General features: G+C 44.8%; 1 protein-coding gene across 1 annotated transcript in view; it reads left to right on the forward strand.

The window, feature by feature from the left end:
* The window catches only part of GPAT3 (glycerol-3-phosphate acyltransferase 3), a 195,100-nt gene that overhangs the window by 43,789 nt on the left and 133,028 nt on the right, over window positions 1–18,283 (forward strand). The window contains exon 2 of the mRNA XM_069743260.1: window positions 6,492–6,558. Coding sequence (XP_069599361.1) covers window positions 6,492–6,558 — 67 coding nt within the window. The remainder of the gene's footprint in view (window positions 1–6,491; window positions 6,559–18,283) is intronic.

Raw genomic sequence — 18,283 nt, forward strand, 5'->3', positions numbered from 1 at the left:
CCAGCAATCTGCCCCAGTGTGTCCAGCAATCTGCCCCAGTGTGTCCAGCAATCTGCCCCAGTGTGTCCAGCAATCTGCCCCAGTGTGTCCAGCAATCTGCCCCAGTGTGTCCAGCAATCTGCCCCAGTGTGTCCAGCATATTGCCCCAGTGTGTCCAGCATTGCCCCCAGACAGTGTTCAGCAATCTGCCCCACTGTGTCCAGCATATTACCACCAGTGTCTCCAGCAATCTGCCCCAGTGTCTCCAGCAATCTGCCCCAGTGTCTCCAGCATTGCCCCAGTGTGTCCTCCAGCGAGACAGAGTGAGACAGATTGAAAGAGACAGAGGGCGAGACAGATTGAAAGAGACAGAGGGCGAGACAGATTGAAAGAGACAGAGGGCGAGACAGATTGAAAGAGACAGAGGGCGAGACAGATTGAAAGAGACAGAGGGCGAGACAGATTGAAAGAGACAGAGGGCGAGACAGATTGAAAGAGACAGAGGGCGAGACAGATTGAAAGAGACAGAGGGCGAGACAGATTGAAAGAGACAGAGGGCGAGACAGATTGAAAGAGACAGAGGGCGAGACAGATTGAAAGAGACAGAGGGCGAGACAGATTGAAAGAGACAGAGCAAAACGGATGCAAGAAACCTCAGGGACTTGTCAGGAGGGGAACAGTGTCCTTCCTGCCTCCTCCTCACTGCACAGTGCAGTCACCTCCAGCCCCCGCAGCTTGAGCTCCTAGGTCGTCCTATCTCCTGTCCTGCTCCTGTATGCAGGGCTCAGGGAGGGAAGAAGCAGCGTCCTGACTTTCTCCTGCTCCTCTCAGCAGGAAGAAGCCGGTGCCCTGCGCTGTGAGGTCTCTCCTGCAGACACAGCGTGCAATGTGGGCGTGTCTGCAGTTGGACCCCTGCAGCTTAGGTACAGTTCCGGCATTCAGCGTCCCGGTCTATAGAACAGACAGCTGTAGTGCAGGGAGATCATGTCTCTCTGCACTACAGTGGAGCTTACCTATATTGGCGTGCTGTGCACGCCGATATAATTAGCATTGGCATTAGCTCCAGGTGGGCCCCTCTGAGCTCCGGGGCGACAGCACCCTCTGCCCCCCTGGTAGCTTTGCTACTGGCCGGCGGGCATTCACAGACGATTATCAGAGGGTCAATCTGTGCGGTAGCCCAGGGCCCCCCCCCCCACACCACTGGGCCCTGGGCTACCGCCCATATTGACCCTCTGATAATCCGCCCCTGGTCGGTCGCCAGATCCGTCGAAAATTGTTTGTCCGGCGGCTGGAGACAATGGACAAAGTAAATTTTTTTGTGCACATTGAAGAAAGACAGCAACAGATACGTCGCCGTCCATAGTATGCTAGAATGGAACCCCATGGGCGCAAGATCCGACAAATGACGGATTACTTTTTTTTTTTTTTTTTTTTAACCTAGCATGCCCCGATCCAATTAGCCAGATCCGCTAGTCGGATTCATCCAAAAAACGGATCCGTCAAATCAGTTTTTCACAATCTGCGATGGATCCGTCGAGCCAACGGATTGTGACTGATGGCAAAAAACTGATGTGTGAAAGGGGCCTAACAAGAAGAAAAATCAAAATGCCAGAATAACAATTTTTTGGTCATCACAATGTTGCAATAAAATGTAATAACGGGCGATCAAAACATTGTATCTATACCAAAATGGTATCAATAAAAAGGTCAGCTCGGCACGCAAAATTAAGCCCTCACCCAACCCCAGATCATGAAAAATTAATACTCTGCAGGTCTCGGAAAATGGTGCTTTTTTAAATAATTTTTTTTTTTTTTTTTTTTTTTTATACATTTAGTGAACAAGGTAAAAAACAAAATGCAATTGTGGAATTGCATTATTTTTGCGATTTCACCGCACTTTGTTTTTTTTTTTCCTGTTTTCCAGTACACTTTATATGGTAAAACCAATGGTGTCATTTTTAAAGTATAACTGGTCCCGCAAGCTTTTACATGGTTATATTGATGGAAATAATAATAATAATCTTTATTTATATAGCGCCAACATATTCCGCAGCGCTTTACAGTTTAACAGTTTCAAACACAACAGTCATAAGTAACAACGTTAACAATACAATAATTAAAGCAAAATAAGACGACCCTGCTCGTGAGAGCTTACAATCTACAATGAGGTGGGGGAGATACAAAGTACAGGTGTGTATTTACAATGATGTATTTACAATCATGGTCCAGCCATCTTCAGGGGTTGGGGAATAGATGGGGATAGTGAATGGGCTACACACACACACACATACACACAAACACACACACAAACTTTGATTAGTGAACGTGATAGGCCGCTCTGAACAAATGTGTTTTGAGCGAGCGCCTAAAACTATGCAAATTATGGATGGTCCTAATATCTCTACCCCAAGATATTAGGACCATCCATAATTTGCATAGTTTTAGGCGCTCGCTCAAAACACATTTGTTCAGAGCGGCCTATCACGTTCACGTTCACTATGGAAAAATAAGTCATGGCTCTTGAGAAGAAGGGGAGCAAGAAATGAAAACTCAAAAGTGGAGAAACCCAATGTGGTGAAGGGGTTAAGTCCGTGCTCTTTTAGGGGCAACTCTCCATTATATTGCTAGCAAATCCAACAAGTAGTTTGCAAGGCACCAAATATATTCCTTTATTAAGCTTCTTTATTGATCACGACACATACAAGATAATAAAAAACACTTTTTTTTCTTATTTCAAGTGAGTGTAATGGTTATTGGCCAATGCCATTGTGTCTGCCAGAAAAGATTGCAGGTACTTAGAGTTGGGAAGTGAAAAATAAGACTAACATCTGAAAGAAGCCAATCTGAATACATTGTGCCAATTGTGGTTACTATTTTTTTTTTTAATGCATGAACTATATTGCACAATTGCAAGTTTGTTTATTCCAGACATAAGATCCAGCACATTGTCATGATATAGGTCAGAGGATCCTGCTTTTCTGAGGGAACATAAACGTTTCTTAAAAATGTTCTTTATTTTGTAATTCTTCTTTCCAAAAGTAAAGAAAAAAATAAATATTTACTCCTTTTTCGTATACACCTGGCACCGTTTGACAGAAAAGTAAATTAACCCCTTAGGGCTCATTCCAACTTGTGATGCAATCGGACAAGTGCAATTCAATAAATCTGATTGCACACGCCCCAATGGTTCTCTATGGGCTGCTCACATCTGCAATTTATTTTCTCATGTCGATTCGGCCTGCGAACATAATTGCAGCATGTTGTGACTGCGCCCAAGAATCGGATTCCTCACACCCATATAAGTCGATGGGTGCATGTGAAACATCACCCTGCACCTGGATATCACCAGAGTGCAGTGCGAGTCCCGCCGACACCAGCAGCAGAGGCGATGAAGAAATTACCTTATTTTTCTGGCGTTTACGCCTACTGGAGGCAGACACTTAAGCATAGTCGGCTGCGTCTGGGTGTCCACTTTCACTAGGCACTACCAGCCAATACCCTTTATTTTTTCCTTTGCCAAATGTTGGACCTAAAAGAGAAAAATATTTAAAATTTAGAGTCATCAGTAGTTGATACCTTTTAATGGCTAACTGAAAAGATGGTAACAATTTGCAAGCTTTCGAGACTACGCAGGCATAGACTAATACAAATTCTGAAAACACATATTTATGCACAATACAGCGCAAAGAAAATGCTATAGATAAGACATGTGACGTGAAGCAGAACCACCATTATGTAAGAGTGCTAAAATGTTTATGTCCATAAATACTGGAACAGTTCATAGATAAGGGGGTGAATGTTTTATTGTTCTCTGATTGGGTTCTATGTTGTGATTACCCCAATGGTCTGAGGAGCAAATTCCTTAATTGATGTAAAAAGAATGCTACACATTCATTCCTGCACTGAGTGCGTCAAAGGTCATCATCAGCTGATGTTCCCAGACCCTTCTGTCTCTCTGAAATTTGAAGTTACCTTTTAACACAAGTTACCTTATATATACTCTAGTATAAGCTGAGATTTTCAGCCCACTTTTTTTGGGCTGAAAGTTCCCCTCTCGGCTTATACTCAAGTCATACCCAGGGTCGGCAGGGGAGGGGGAGCGGGGGCTGTCTAATTATACTCACCTGCTCCTGGCGCGGTCCCTGCAGGTCCCTGGCTTCCCCGTCGCCGGCAGCTTCTTCCTGTACTGAGCGGTCACATGGTACCGCTCATTACAGTAATGAATATGCGGCTCCACCTCCTATAGAGGTGGAGCCGCATATTCATTACTGTAATGAGTGATAACTGTGACCGCTCAGTACAGGAGGAAGCTGCAGCGCCAGGGAAGCCGGGACTGCATAGCGCCAGGAGCAGGTGAGTAGAACGGGGAGTGGAGTGCTGCGCTGTGCGATATCCACCTGCTCCCCGTTCCGGGTGCCGCTCCGTCTTCAGCAGTGACGCTCAGAAGATGCTGAAGATGGAGTGGCGCCAGAACGAGGAGCATGTGAATATTGAAAGTTCCGGGGGCCTGAGCGGCGGAGAGGTGAGTATGTGATTTATTTATTTTTTTTTTTATCGCAGCAACAGCAAATGGGGCAAGTGTCTGTATGGAGCATCTATGAGGCCATTACGTTTGTGCAGCACTATATAGGGCCATAACCTTTGTGCAGCACTATATGGGGCAAGTGTCTGTATGGAGCATCTATGGGGCCATAACGTTTGTGCAGCACTATATGGGGCAAGTGTCTGTATGGAGCATCTATGGGGCCATAACGTTTGTGCAGCACTATATAGGGCCATAACCTTTGTGCAGCACTATATGGGGCAAGTGTCTGTATGGAGCATCTATGGGGCCATAACGTTTGTGCAGCACTATATGGGGCAAGTGTTTGTATGGGGCCATAATTAATGTTTGTGGAGTATTACGGTATATGGGGCAAGTGTCAGTATGGAGCATTACGGTATATGGGGCAAGTGTCTGTATGGAGCATCTTATGGGGCCATAAACAAGGTTTGTGCAGCACTATATGGGACACATATCTTTATGGAGCATCTTATGGGGCCATTAACCTTTATGCAGGATTATATGTTGCATATTTTAATATGGAGCATCTTATGGGGCCATCATGAACTGTATGGAGCATTATATGGGGCTCCTGATTCAATATTGATATTCAAAAACACTTAACCTACTGATGTCTCAATTAATTTTACTTTTATTGGTATCTATTTTTACTTTTGGCATTTACCGGTAGCTGCTGCATTTCCCACACTAGGCTTATACCCGAGTGATTACGTTTTCCCAGTTTTTTGTGGCAAAATTAGGGGGTTCGGCTTATACTCGGGTCGGCTTATACTCGAGTATATACGGGTATTTCAAGTCCATAATGCTGTGATTCGGGAGACAAAAATGTATTGCCTCAGGTAGATCCATTTTTTTTTTTTTTTTCTCTTTTTGTATGGCGATGAGCTCAATGATGTGATTCGGGGTCTGTGGGGCCTCTTGGTTTCAATTTTAAATAAAGTTTATTTTGCTGTACCATACAGTGTCTTTGTCTCGGTGTACGCAGGCACGCACGCACGCAGCATTTCCCTCTTTAGCCCAGTGTGGTGCGGAACCAGATTTCATATCTGCTTGGCCCCTCCTCCCGGTTAGTACAGCCTCCCTCTTTCAGCCTGTTCAAAACATCTGCACACACAGGGCTAGGATCTCCACTCATCTCCTGCAGCTAGTACCCAACGGCCATCAATTCAATCTACTATTTGTGTCATTAGAGCAGCAGTGATAGGAGGCGGCCCTGATAGATTATTAGCTGTGATTTTGTGATGGTAAGTCTGAAGCTCCGTGTTGGCTGATTGGTGCAGTGTCAGATTTCTCATCCCCACACTGTGCTGACCAGTGAGCAGACACTAAATCTATGTCCTGTCACTGATGCACTGATTTATCCAGGCTGACCTCTGATCCATCTCCCGCTTACAAAAAATCTATTCTGTGTACTATACCTGTGTACTATACACACATGCACACATACTCACAGATATTCCCGCCTGCTCTCTGTTGCCACCCGCCTGCCTCTCTGTTTTTTTTTTTTTATAAACTAAAACTTCAGTATTTAGATTAAATTGCCATGTTGGCACTTTGCAATAAATAGGTGGGTTTTAGGTTGCAGTTTGGACACTCGGTCTCTAAAAGGTTCGCCATAACTGCAATAGGCAATGTCACAATTGACCTTGCGCCATTCTCCCTTCACAATGACCATTGCACAATCTCATGAAGACACTTCAATACAAAATGTAAGGTCAGGGTCAGACCATTGTGCCTACGCACATGTGTTGTTTCCTGAAACTAATGAAAAATTGCCTAAATGAAAAAAAAACAAGCAAATCACCGATTTTAAACTGTAATTTTCTGGTCAGTGCTTCCTTTTTAAAAGCATTTTTTTTATAATAAAAATTTTGGATAGTTACACTAATAAATGTAGCACAAATGATTAATAAATAAGAGGATTGATTTGTTGTTTGTTTGCTTCTAGTGGGCAACGTTAAGAATTCAAAAAGGTTATGAAGAACAAAAAAAACTTCGAATGGTGGCATCCAATGGTAAGAGTAGAAACTAGATTATAATTTTGGTCAATTGAAAACTGAGAGCAGTATTTTGTAGGGGCAGAGACTATTTTATCTGCTGAAGATCTGCTAGGTCTCTGAATGCTGAGCTCTTTATAACACTGCCCAAACGGATTTACCACTTTCTATGTACACTGTGCATAGGCAGAAAACTGGCAATTGGTGGTGGCAGCAAGTTCTTGAATATGGAAGAATACACAGGAGCAGGTTTACTAGCCCTCTAGTGATGCTCTCCTACTGACAAAACAGTGATCTTACTAAAACTACAACAAGCAGCCCAGTAACACATCGCTGAAATCTGAGTCTGTGCCCTACATCATATGGTTCTCAAATCAAACAGCAAAATATATGATGATGTATTCCCTTTAAAGGGGTTATCCAGGTTTGTGGAGAAAGTCTGCAGTCATTAAGTCACTGGAGACTTTTCAATCAGAGTGCACAACCCACGCTGTTAAGTTTTCCAAGTGCCAGCGATGAGTGGGTGGTCACACGTCCTTATGTATGTGATTTTCATACTTCTGGCCACATTCCAACTAGACATGCGTGTCCTCACTCTGTACCAGTGAATCGAGTGAGACTGAGCACGACTAGTCGACATGTGACAGCATGTATACAAATCGCATACTTGCGATCACTTGATCATAGGCTTTCATCGCACTCTGAAGATTATAAAGTCTGTAATCATGTAGTGACAGCAGACTTTCATCCCAAACCTGGAAAACCCTTTTAAGTTATTGGGCAGTACTTGATTTGCTCAGATTTATATATTTGATATATGTGAGATGGTTTTACGCATTTCATCTACTGCGCATTTATTCAGTGAAATGTCAAGATTGGCACAATGCAAACTTCAGAACACTTTAGTATGAATAGCATATTATTTACGTAACACCTTCATGATCGATGATGTACTGTATATTTACCTTTGATGCTGTCTCTGGCGCTGAGTCCGCGTCTGTCCCCGCACTTGATGGCTGATTAGCCATCAAGTGCCTGTAACAACCACAGGTGGTTCTGAGATCCACCCTTGGCTATTAACCAGTTAATTGTCGGTCAATCACTGGTAGCGGCATTTAATACACGCCAGTCGGAAGCGCGTCACAAGTCCCCCCGCCCATCGGCGCCTTTGTCACATGATTGCAGAGCACCGATGGGTTGTCATGACAGCGGGGGTTTGTGTTGTGAATTCTGCTTTTGGGCTCCCTCCGGTGGTTGTAGGTGGTAATGCAGTTGTCCCTGGCTTGCAGTCCTGGACAGGTGTATCTGCTGATTGCATCTCTGACTGGGGTATTTAGGTTTGCAGGACTCATTAGTCCTTTCCAGTTGTCGATGTTTCTTGGGAAGTGTTGGCTCTATGTCTGGCTTCTCCTGCTTAGCTGCCTATTCAGCAAAGATAAGTGTCTGTTTCTTTTTCTATGGCACACAAGCTGTGTGCTTGTTTTTTGATTGTGTTCCTGCTCTGAGTTTAGTAGTCTCTGGAGTTGCAGAGACGTTCCACGTCTTTAGTTAGATGGAGGAATTTTTGTATAATCTGCTGTGGATATTTTTTGGAAGGGTTTTAATACTGACCGCACAGAGCTCTGTCCTATCCTTTCCTATTTTAGCTAGAGTGGCCTCTTGTGCTAAATCCTGTTTTCTGCCTGTGTTTGTCTTTCCTCTCCTACTCACAGCCAATATTTGTGGGGGGCTGCCTATCCTTTGGGGTTCTGCTCTGAGGCAAGATAGTATTCCTATTTCCATCTATAGGGGTATTTAGTCCTCCGGCTGTGATGAGGTGTCTAGGGTTTGTTAGGCACACCCCACGGCTACTTCTAGTTGCGGTGTTAAGATCAGGATTTGCGGTCAGTATAGTTACCACTTACTCCAGTGAAAGTTTTCATGCTGCTCCAAGGTCACCGGATCATAACAGGTTTGCAGAAGTCATAACCATTCAGTAGTTTTTGATATACATAGCAGTGCTGAAGCACCGCTATGTATAGCATGGGCAATCAAAAGATTGCAGATTCAAGTCTCCTGAGGAGACTGCTGAGCACAGTAAAAAGTATTAAAAAAAAATAAAAAAAACCTTTTTGCCATATTAAAAATAAAACCATTTAAAAAAATACACACATGTAGTATCGCTGCATTTAGAAATGTGCGATCTGTCAAAATATAAATTAAATTAATCTGATCGGTAAATGGCTAACAAGAAAGAAAAAATCAAAACTCCAGAATTACATTTTTTTTGGTCACTACAACATTGCAATAAAATGCAAGAAGTGATCAAAACCTAGCATCTACCTCAAAATCGCATCAATAAAAACTTAAGAAAAAGGCGCAATCACCTAGCCCCAGGTCCTGAAAAAATGGAAACGCTATGGGTTTCGGAAAATGGCAACAAACGTAAAAACTTTATTCATACAAATTTGGAACTTTTTTTTTTCTCAACTTAATGACCAAAACATGCATATTTTGTTTTTTATCTGCATGCTCCTTCTGACCTGGGAAACTATATAGCCAGGTCAGTTTACCCATATACTGAACATGGTAAATAAAACTTAAAACAGTTGTGGAATTACCCTTTTTTTTTTTTTTTTTTGTACAATTTCATAACACTTGGAATTTTTTTTCCTGTTTTCCAGTACACTGTATTTTACCATAGTCATAGTCATCAGCAGTGTCATTCAAAAGTACAAACTCATCCCGCAAAAAACAAGCCCTCATATGGCTATGGGGATTGAAAAATAACAATGTTATGGCTCTTGGAAGAAGGGGAGGAAAAAAGTAAAACGGAAAATGGCTGGGGGGTAAAGAAGCGCTCCCATCTATATATATTTTAAAGAAATGTGTGTATGTGCTTGAAATATAGTGTACGCTCTCTGTGATCTACTGCCATTCTGCTCTGCTTCTCAGTGACGTGTCCCCCTCTGTAGGCTCTCTAGGTCACACTGCACTCTGTGACCCGAAAGTGGCTTTAACAATGCAAGTCTATGGAGCGTCAATACAAGGCTGTACTGTGCACCTGATTTTTTTTATTTTTAACAAACACCAATAGACCTGAATAGGTGAGTCTCATCTCATTGACGGAAGAAACAGCATGCTGCAATTTTTTTTTTGTCTTTTTTTTTTGTTTTTTTTTCCAAACCTCGTTGGTGAAAAAAATCGCTCATTTGCCCTGCCCAATTGAACAAAATTGGTCCAAGTGCTGTTCGTTTTTTTTCAAGGTCAGCACTCTGGTTCAGTGAGCCGGTTAGTCTGAATTGTGGTGACTAGTGATGAGCGAATATACTCGTTACTCGAGATTTCCTGAGCACGCTCGGGTGACCTCCGAGTATTTTTTTTAGTGCTCGGAGATTTAGTTTTCATTACCGCAGCTGAATGATTTACATCTGTTAGCCAGCCTGAGTACATGTGTGGGGTTGCCTGGTTGCTAGGGAAAAAATTTAAAGGGGTTGTCCTACGAACAAAGTACATTTTAATTACTAGATCTAAGAAGAAAATATTGAAATATCTACTATATAATTGTCTAAGGGTCACTTTATTATTGTTATTATTATTATTATTATTATACATTTTTATAGCGCCATTTATTCCATGGCGCTTTACATGTGAATACGGGGCAAATATAGACAAATACATTAAACATGAGCAAATAAAAAGGCACATAGGTACATAAGGAGGGAGGACCCTGCTCGCGAGGGTTCACAGTCTGCAGGGGATGGGTGAGGATACACTAGGAGAGGGTAGGGCAGGTTGTGTGGCGGTTCAGTAAGTTCAGGATCACTGCAGGCTGTAGGCTTGTCGGAAGAGGTGAGTCTTCAGGTTCTTTGTGAATGTTTCTATGGTAGGCAAGAGTCTGATGTGTTGGGGTAGAGAGTTCCAGAATATGGGAGAATCACGGGAGAAGTCTTGGATGCGGTTGTGGGAAGAAGAGATGAGAGGGGAGTAGAGAAGGAGATCTTGAGAGGATCGGAGGTTGCGTGTAGGTAGGTACCGGGGGACCCTGTCACAGATGTATGGAGGAGACAGGTTGTGGATGGCTTTGTATGTCATTGTGAGGGTTTTGAACTGGAGTCTCTGGGCGATAGGAAGCCAGGGAAGGGCTTGGCATAGGGGAGAGGCTGGGGAATAGTGGGGAGACAGGTAGATTAGTCGGGCAGCAGAGTGTAGGATGGATTGGAGTGGTGCCAGAGTGCTAGAGGGGAGTCCAGAGAGTAGGAGGTTGCAGTAGTCGAGGCGAGAGATAAGGGCATGCACTAGCGTTTTTGTGGTGTCGCGGTCAAGGAAAGCACTGATCCGGGAATTATTTTTTAGTTTGAGACGGCAGGAGGAGGCAAGAGCTTGGATATGTGGCTTGAAAGAGAGGGCAGAGTCGAGGATAACCCCGAGGCATCGGGGGTGTGGGACTGAGGAAAGTGAGCAGCCATTGACATTGATGGATAGGTCTGTTGGAGGGGTAGAGTGAGATGGGGGAAAGATGATGAATTCTGTTTTGTCCATGTTCAGTTGTAGAAAGCGAGCAGAAAAGAAGGCCGAGATAGCAGAGACAGTGTGGGATTTTGGTAAATAAGGAGGTGAGGTCAGGTCCAGATAGGTAGATCTGCGTGTCATCAGCGTAGAGATCGTACTGCATACCGTGGGATTCTATGAGCTGTCCCAGGCCGAAAGTGTAGATGGAGAAGAGTAGGGGTCCTAGAACAGAGCCATGAGGAACACCGACTGACAAGGGGCGAGGTGAGGAGGTGGTGTGGGGGAGGGAGACACTGAATGTTCGGTCTGTCAGATATGACGAGATCCAGGAAAGGGCCAAGTCTGTGATGCCAAGAGATGAGCGGATTTGTAGCAGAAGGGAGTGGTCCACAGTGTCGAAGGCAGAAGACAGGTCCAGGAGAAGGAGGACAGAGTAGTGTCGCTTGCTCCTGGCAGTTAGTAGGTCATTGGTGACTTTAGTTAGGGCTGTTTGTTGAGTGATGGGTCAGAAGCCAGATTGTAACCGATCAAAGAGGGAGCAAGAAGAAAGGTGGGAGAACAGTTCAAGATGGACGTGTTGCTCCAGTAATTTGGAGGCATAAGGGAGAAGAGATATCGGGCGATAGCTAGACAGAGGATGGGTCGAGGGATGGCTTTTTGAGGATGGGTGTGATCTTGGCATGCTTGAAGGATGTGGGGAAGACACCAGTTGTGAGTGAGAGGTTGAAGAGGTGAGTTAGGGTTGGGATGAAGACCGTGGAAAGGTTAGGGATGAGGTGGGACGGGAGCGGGTCGAGCGTGCAGGTGGTGTGGTGTGATCTTGACAGGAGGGTGGAGAGCTGATCTTCTGTCATGATGGAGAAGCTGGTTTTGGAGGAGCAGGGTTGAGCAGCTAAGAGGGGCAGTGGGCGCTGTGGGCCAAAGCTTTCTCTGATCGTATCGATCTTCTGTTTAAAGAAAGAGGCAAAGTCTTCAGCAGAACTGAGAGGGGAGGGAGGGGGTGCAGGGGGACGGAGTAGAGAATTGAAAGTGTTGAAAAGCTGTTTAGGGTTGTGAGACAGGGAGGATATGAGAAATGAGAAGTAAGTTTGTTTTGCGGCAGGGAGCGCAGACTTGAAGCTGGCGAGGGACTGCTTGTATGCAGTGAAGTGGTCGGCAGAGCGGGATTGCTTCCATCTCCGCTCAGCGATCCTGGAAGCCCGTCTCAGTTCTTTGGTTAGGCTGGTCAGCCAGGGCTGCCTGTTGAGTGTACGAGTTTTGCTATGCATGAGCGGGGCGGCCGAATTGAGTGTTGCTGTTATTGTGGTGTTATAAAAAGTGGCAGCAGCATCTGTGTCATGAAGGGAGGCTATGTCTGTAAGAGGTAGAAGGGACTCGGAGAGTGATTGTAAGTTGAAATGTTTGAGATTTCTTCGAGGGAGTTTGTGGAGTGGGGGTTGCACATTAGGAGAGGAGAGGGAAGAAAATGTCAGAAGGTTGTGGTCAGACAGGGGGAGGGGTGAGTTAGTGAGATTAGTAAGGGAGCAGAGGCGGGTGAAGATGAGGTCCAGCGTGTGGCCATCTTTGTAAGTGGCCTCAGAGGACCATTGAGTGAGACCAAAGGAGGCAGTCAGTGACAAATGTTTAGAGGCAGCTGAGGTGGAAGTGTCAATGGGTATATTGAAATCACCCATGATGATAGTGGGGATGTCAACCATGAGGAAATGAAGTAGCCAGGTGGTGAGGTGGTTGAGAAAAGTGGAGATGGCTAGTTCTGGGGGGCGGTAGATGACAGCCAGCTGGAGGTTGGAGGGGGAATAGTTGCGGACAGAGTGCACCTCAAATGTGGGAAGAGTAGTGGACGGTGGTAGCGGGATTGGAGTGAAGGAGCAGGTGTCGGACAGGAGCAAGCCAACTCCTCCACCACGTTTGTTGCTGGGGCGAGGGGTGTGAGAGGTGGATTCCGCCATAGGAGAGCGCAGCTGGAGAGGCCGGGTCAGAGGGGGTGAGCCAGGTTTCAGTGACGCCGAGGAAGGAGAGTATGTTGGTGATGAAGAGGTCATGGTTAAATGGCAGTTTGTTGCAGACGGAGCGCGTTCCATAGTGCTCCAGGTAAGTGGACCGGGGGAGTGGGGGCTGGATGAATGGGTATGAGGTTGTCATGGTTGGAAAAACGTGCAGAGGATCGTGGCAGGGGGTTAGAAATGAGTGTGGGGATGTGTTGAGGAGGGCCGGGATTTGGGGATACATCACCAGCAATGAGGAGTAGCAGACAGAGCATTAGAACTTGGGAGCAGGATAGAACATTATGTGGCCGTGTGTGTCTCGTGAAAAAGGATTGTATGTGGAGGAACAGTTCTGAGGAGAAGGTGACATGGCTGGGGAGGATGGAGGAAGAAATGACTAGTTCCTTACTAGGTGGAGGGATTTCAGGAGATTGTAAGCAGGAAAGTATTAACCCCTTTACCCCCAAGGGTTGTTTGCACATTAATGACCGGGCCAATTTTTACAATTCTGACCACTGTCCCTTTATGAGGTTATAACTCTGGAACGCTTCAATGGATCCTGGTGATTCTGACATTGTTTTCTCGTGACATATTGTACTTCATGACAATGGTAAAAATTCTTTGATAGTACCTGCGTTTATTTGTGAAAAAAATGGAAATTTGGCGAAAATTATGAAAATTTTGCAATTTTCCAACTTTGAATTTTTATGCAATTAAATCACAGAGATATGTCACACAAAATACTTAATAAGTAACATTTCCCACATGTCTACTTTACATCAGCACAATTTTGGAACCAAAATTTTTTTTTGTTAGGGAGTTATAAGGGTTAAAAGTTGACCAGCAATTTCTCATTTCTACAACACCATTTTATTTTAGGGACCACATCTCATTTGAAGTCATTTTGAGGGGTCTATATGATAGAAAATACCCAAGTGTGACACCATTCTAAAAACTACACCCCTCAAGGTGCTCAAAACCATATTCAAGAAGTTTATTAACCCTTCTGGTGCTTCACAGGAATTTTTTGAATGTTTAAATAAAAATGAACATTTAACTTTTTTTCACAAAAAATTTAATTCAGCTCCAATTTGTTTTATTTTTCCAAGGGTAACAGGAGAAAATGGACCCCAAACATTGTTGTACAATTTGTCCTGAGTATGCCAATACCCCACATGTGGGGGTAAACCACTGTTTGGGCGCATGGCAGAGCTCGGAAGCGAAGGAGTGCCATTTGACTTTTCAATGCAAAATTGACTGGAATTGAGATGGGACGCCATGTTTCGTTTGGAGAGCCCCTGATGTGGCTAAACATTGAAACCCCCCACAAGTGACACCATTTTGGAAAGTAGACCCCCTAAGGAACTTATCTAGAGGTGTGGTGAGCACTTTGACCCACCAAGTGCTTCACAGAAGTTTATAATGCAGAGCCGTAAAAATAAAACAAAATTTTTTTCCCACAAAAATTATTTTTTTAGCCCCCAGTTTTGTATTTTCCTGAGGGTAACAGGAGAAATTGGACCCCAAAATTTGTTGCCCAATTTGTCCTGAGTGCGATGATACACCATATGTGGGGGGAACCACTGTTTGGGCACATGGGAGGGCTCAGAAGGGAAGGAGCTCCATTTGGAATGAGGACTTAGATGGAATGGTCTGCAGGTGTCACATTGCATTTGCAGAGCCCCTAATGTACCTAAACAGTAGAAACCTCCCACAAGTGACACCATTTTGGAAACTAGACCCCCTAAGGAACTCATCTAGATGTGTTGTGATAGCTTTGAACCCCCAAGTGTTTCACTACAGTTTGTAACGCAGAGCCGTGAAAATTAAAAAAAAAAAAAATCTTTCCCCCCAAAATTATTTTTTAGCCCCCAGTTTTGTATTTTCCTGAGGGTAAGAGGAGAAATTCAACCCCAAAAGTTGTTGTCCAATTTGTCCGGAGTACGCTGATACCCCGTATGTTGGGGGAAACCACCGTTTGAGCGCATGGCAGAGCTCGGAAGGGAAGGAGCGCCATTTGGAATGCAGACTTAGATGGAATGGTCTGCAGACGTCACATTGCGTTTGCAGAACCCCTAATGTACCTAAACAGTAGAAACCCCCCACAAGTGACCCCATATTGGAAACTAGACCCCCCAGGGAACTAAGCTAGATGTGTTGTGAGAACTTTGAACCCCCAAGTGTTTCACTACAGTTTATAACGCAGAGCCGTGAAAATAAAAAATCTTTTTTTTTCCCACAAAAAATATGTTTTAGCCCCAAGTTTTGTATTTTCCCAAGGGTAACAGGAGAAATTGGACCCCAAAAGTTGTTGTCCTATTTGTCCTGAGTACGCTGATACCCCATATGTTGGGGTAAACCCCTGTTTGGGCACACGGGAGAGCTCGGAAGGGAAGAAGCACTGTTTTACTTTTTCAACGCAGAATTGGCTGGAATTGAGATCGGACGCCATGTCGCGTTTGGAGAGCCCCTGATGTGCCTAAACAGTGCAAACCCCACAATTATAACTGAAACCCTAATCCAAACACATCCCTAACCCTAATCCCAACAGTAACCCTAACCACACCTCTAACCCAGACACACCCCTAACCCTAATCCCAACCCTATTCCCAACCGTAAATGTAATCTAAACCCTAACTGTAACTTTAGCCCCAACCCAAACTGTAGCCCTAGCCCTAACCCTAGCCCTAACCCTAACCCTAACCCTAGCCCTAACCCTAGCCCTAACCCTAGCCCTAACCCTAGCCCTAACCCTAGCCCTAACCCTAGCCCTAACCCTAGCCCTAACCCTAGCCCTAACCCTAGCCCTAGCCCTAACCCTAGCCCTAACCCTAGCCCTAACCCTAGCCCTAACCCTAGCCCTAACCCTAGCCCTAACCCTAGCCCTAACCCTAGCCCTAACCCTAGCCCTAACCCTAGCCCTAACCCTAGCCCTAACCCTAGCCCTAGCCCTAGCCCTAGCCCTAACCCTAGCCCTAACCCTAGCCCTAGCCCTAACCCTAGCCCTAATGGGAAAATGGAAATAAATACATTTTTTTAATTTTTCCCTAACTAAGGGGGTGATGAAGGGGGGTTTGATTTATAGCGGGTTTTTTAGCGGATTTTTATGATTGGCAGCCGTCACACACTGAAAGACGCTTTTTATTGCAAAAAATATTTTTTGCGTTACCACATTTTGAGAGCTATAATTTTTCTATATTTTGGTCCACAGTCATGTGAGGTCTTGTTTTTTGCGGGACGAGTTGACGTTTTTATTGGTAACATTTTCGGGCACGTGACATTTTTTGATCGCTTTTTATTCCGATTTTTGTGAGGCAGAATGACCAAAAACCAGCTATTCATGAATTTCTTTTGGGGGAGGCGTTTATACCGTTCCGCGTTTGGTAAAATTGATAAAGCAGTTTTTTTCTTCGGGTCAGTACGATTACAGCGACACCTCATTTATATCATTTTTTTATTTTTTGGCGCTTTTATACGATAAAAACTATTTTATAGAAAAAATAATTATTTTGGCATCGCTTTATTCTCAGGACTATAACTTTTTTATTTTTTTGCTGATGATGCTGTGTGGCGGCTCGTTTTTTGCGGGACAAGATGACGTTTTCAGCGGTACCATGGTTATTTATATCTGTCTTTTTGATCGCGTGTTATTCCACTTTTTGTTCGGCGGTATGATAATAAAGCGTTGTTTTTTGCCTCGTTTTTTTTTTTTTTTCTTACGGTGTTTACTGAAGGGGTTAACTAGTGGGCCAGTTTTATAGGTCGGGCCATTACGGACGCGGCGATACTAAATATGTGTACTTTTATTGTTTTTTTTTTTTTATTTAGATAAAGAAATGTATTTATGGGAATAATATATATATATTTTTTTCCATTATTTTGTAATATTTTTTTTTATTTTTTTTTACACATTTGAAAATTTTTTTTTTTTACTTTGTCCCAGGGGTGACATCACAGATCAGTGATCTGACAGTGTGCACAGCACTCTGTCAGATCACTGATCTGACATGCAGCGCTGCAGCCTTCACAGTGCCTGCTCTGAGCAGGCTCTGTGAAGCCACCTCCCTCCCTGCAGGACCCGGATCCGCGGCCATCTTGGATCCGGGGCTCGAGCAGGGAGGGAGGGAGGTAAGACCCTCGCAGCAACGCGATCACATCGCGTTGCTGCGGGGGGCTCAGGGAAGCCCGCAGGGAGCCCCCTCCCTGCGCGGTGCTTCCCTGCACCGCCGGCACATCGCGATCATCTTTGATCGCGGTGTGCCAGGGGTTAATGTGCCGGGGGCGGTCCGTGACCGCTCCTGGCACATAGTGCCGGATGTCAGCTGCGATAGGCAGCTGACACCCGGCCGCGATCGGCGGCGCTCCCCCCGTGAGCGCCGCCGATCGCGCTGGACGTACTATCCCGTCCATGGTCATAGGGGCCCACCCCACATGGACGGGATAGTACGTCCGATGTCAGAAAGGGGTTAAGGGGGTGAAAGAGAAAAGAATCCGAAACATTGTAGTGGTTGGTATTGTTACCTTCCAGTCAATTCCAGTCCAATTCAGTCTAATTCAAATTCATAATTAAAAAGATGTAATTTAAAAGATGGAAGTTAAAAGATAAGTACAGACTGCGCCTGGGGCAGACGCCTGCATGTGAATATATCCCTAGTTAAGGGCAATCAGGTGTGAATGAGGAGGTGGCTGGGTATGGGAGAGCAGATGTATAGAGTAAAGGTACCGTCACATTAAGAGACGCTGCAGCGATATAGACAACAAGCCGATCGCTGCAGCGTCGCTGTTCAGGTCGCTAGGAGACGTCAAACACCGGCAACAGCTGAACGATGCAGGAGCGATCCAGTGACATACTTATCGTTCTCGCTGGTTGTTCGCTCCATGAAAAACCATTGCAGGCATCGTTGCTTTTGCTGTCAAACATGACGAATCACGCCGACCTGACGACCAAATAAAGTTCCGGACTTCTAGCTCTGACCAGCGATGTCACAGCAGGATCCTGATCGCTGCTGCGTGTCAAACACGAGATCGCTATCCAGGACGCTGCAACGTCACGGATCGTTGTCGTTCTCCTTGGAAAGTTGTTCAATGTGAAGGTACCTTTAGAGAAACAAAATTCACCGCACTCTCTATGGATCAGATGCAAAAGGTGCCGAAATTTATTAACATAAACTAGGAGCGTAACAGAATATTGCAGTATATGCGATTAACAACGTTTCGGCTCAACCAGAGCCTTTATCACGTATCGCTGTGGAAAGAAAAATACGCAA

Source organism: Ranitomeya imitator, chromosome 1, assembly GCF_032444005.1.
Source record: "Ranitomeya imitator isolate aRanImi1 chromosome 1, aRanImi1.pri, whole genome shotgun sequence".
NCBI lineage: Eukaryota > Metazoa > Chordata > Amphibia > Anura > Dendrobatidae > Ranitomeya > Ranitomeya imitator.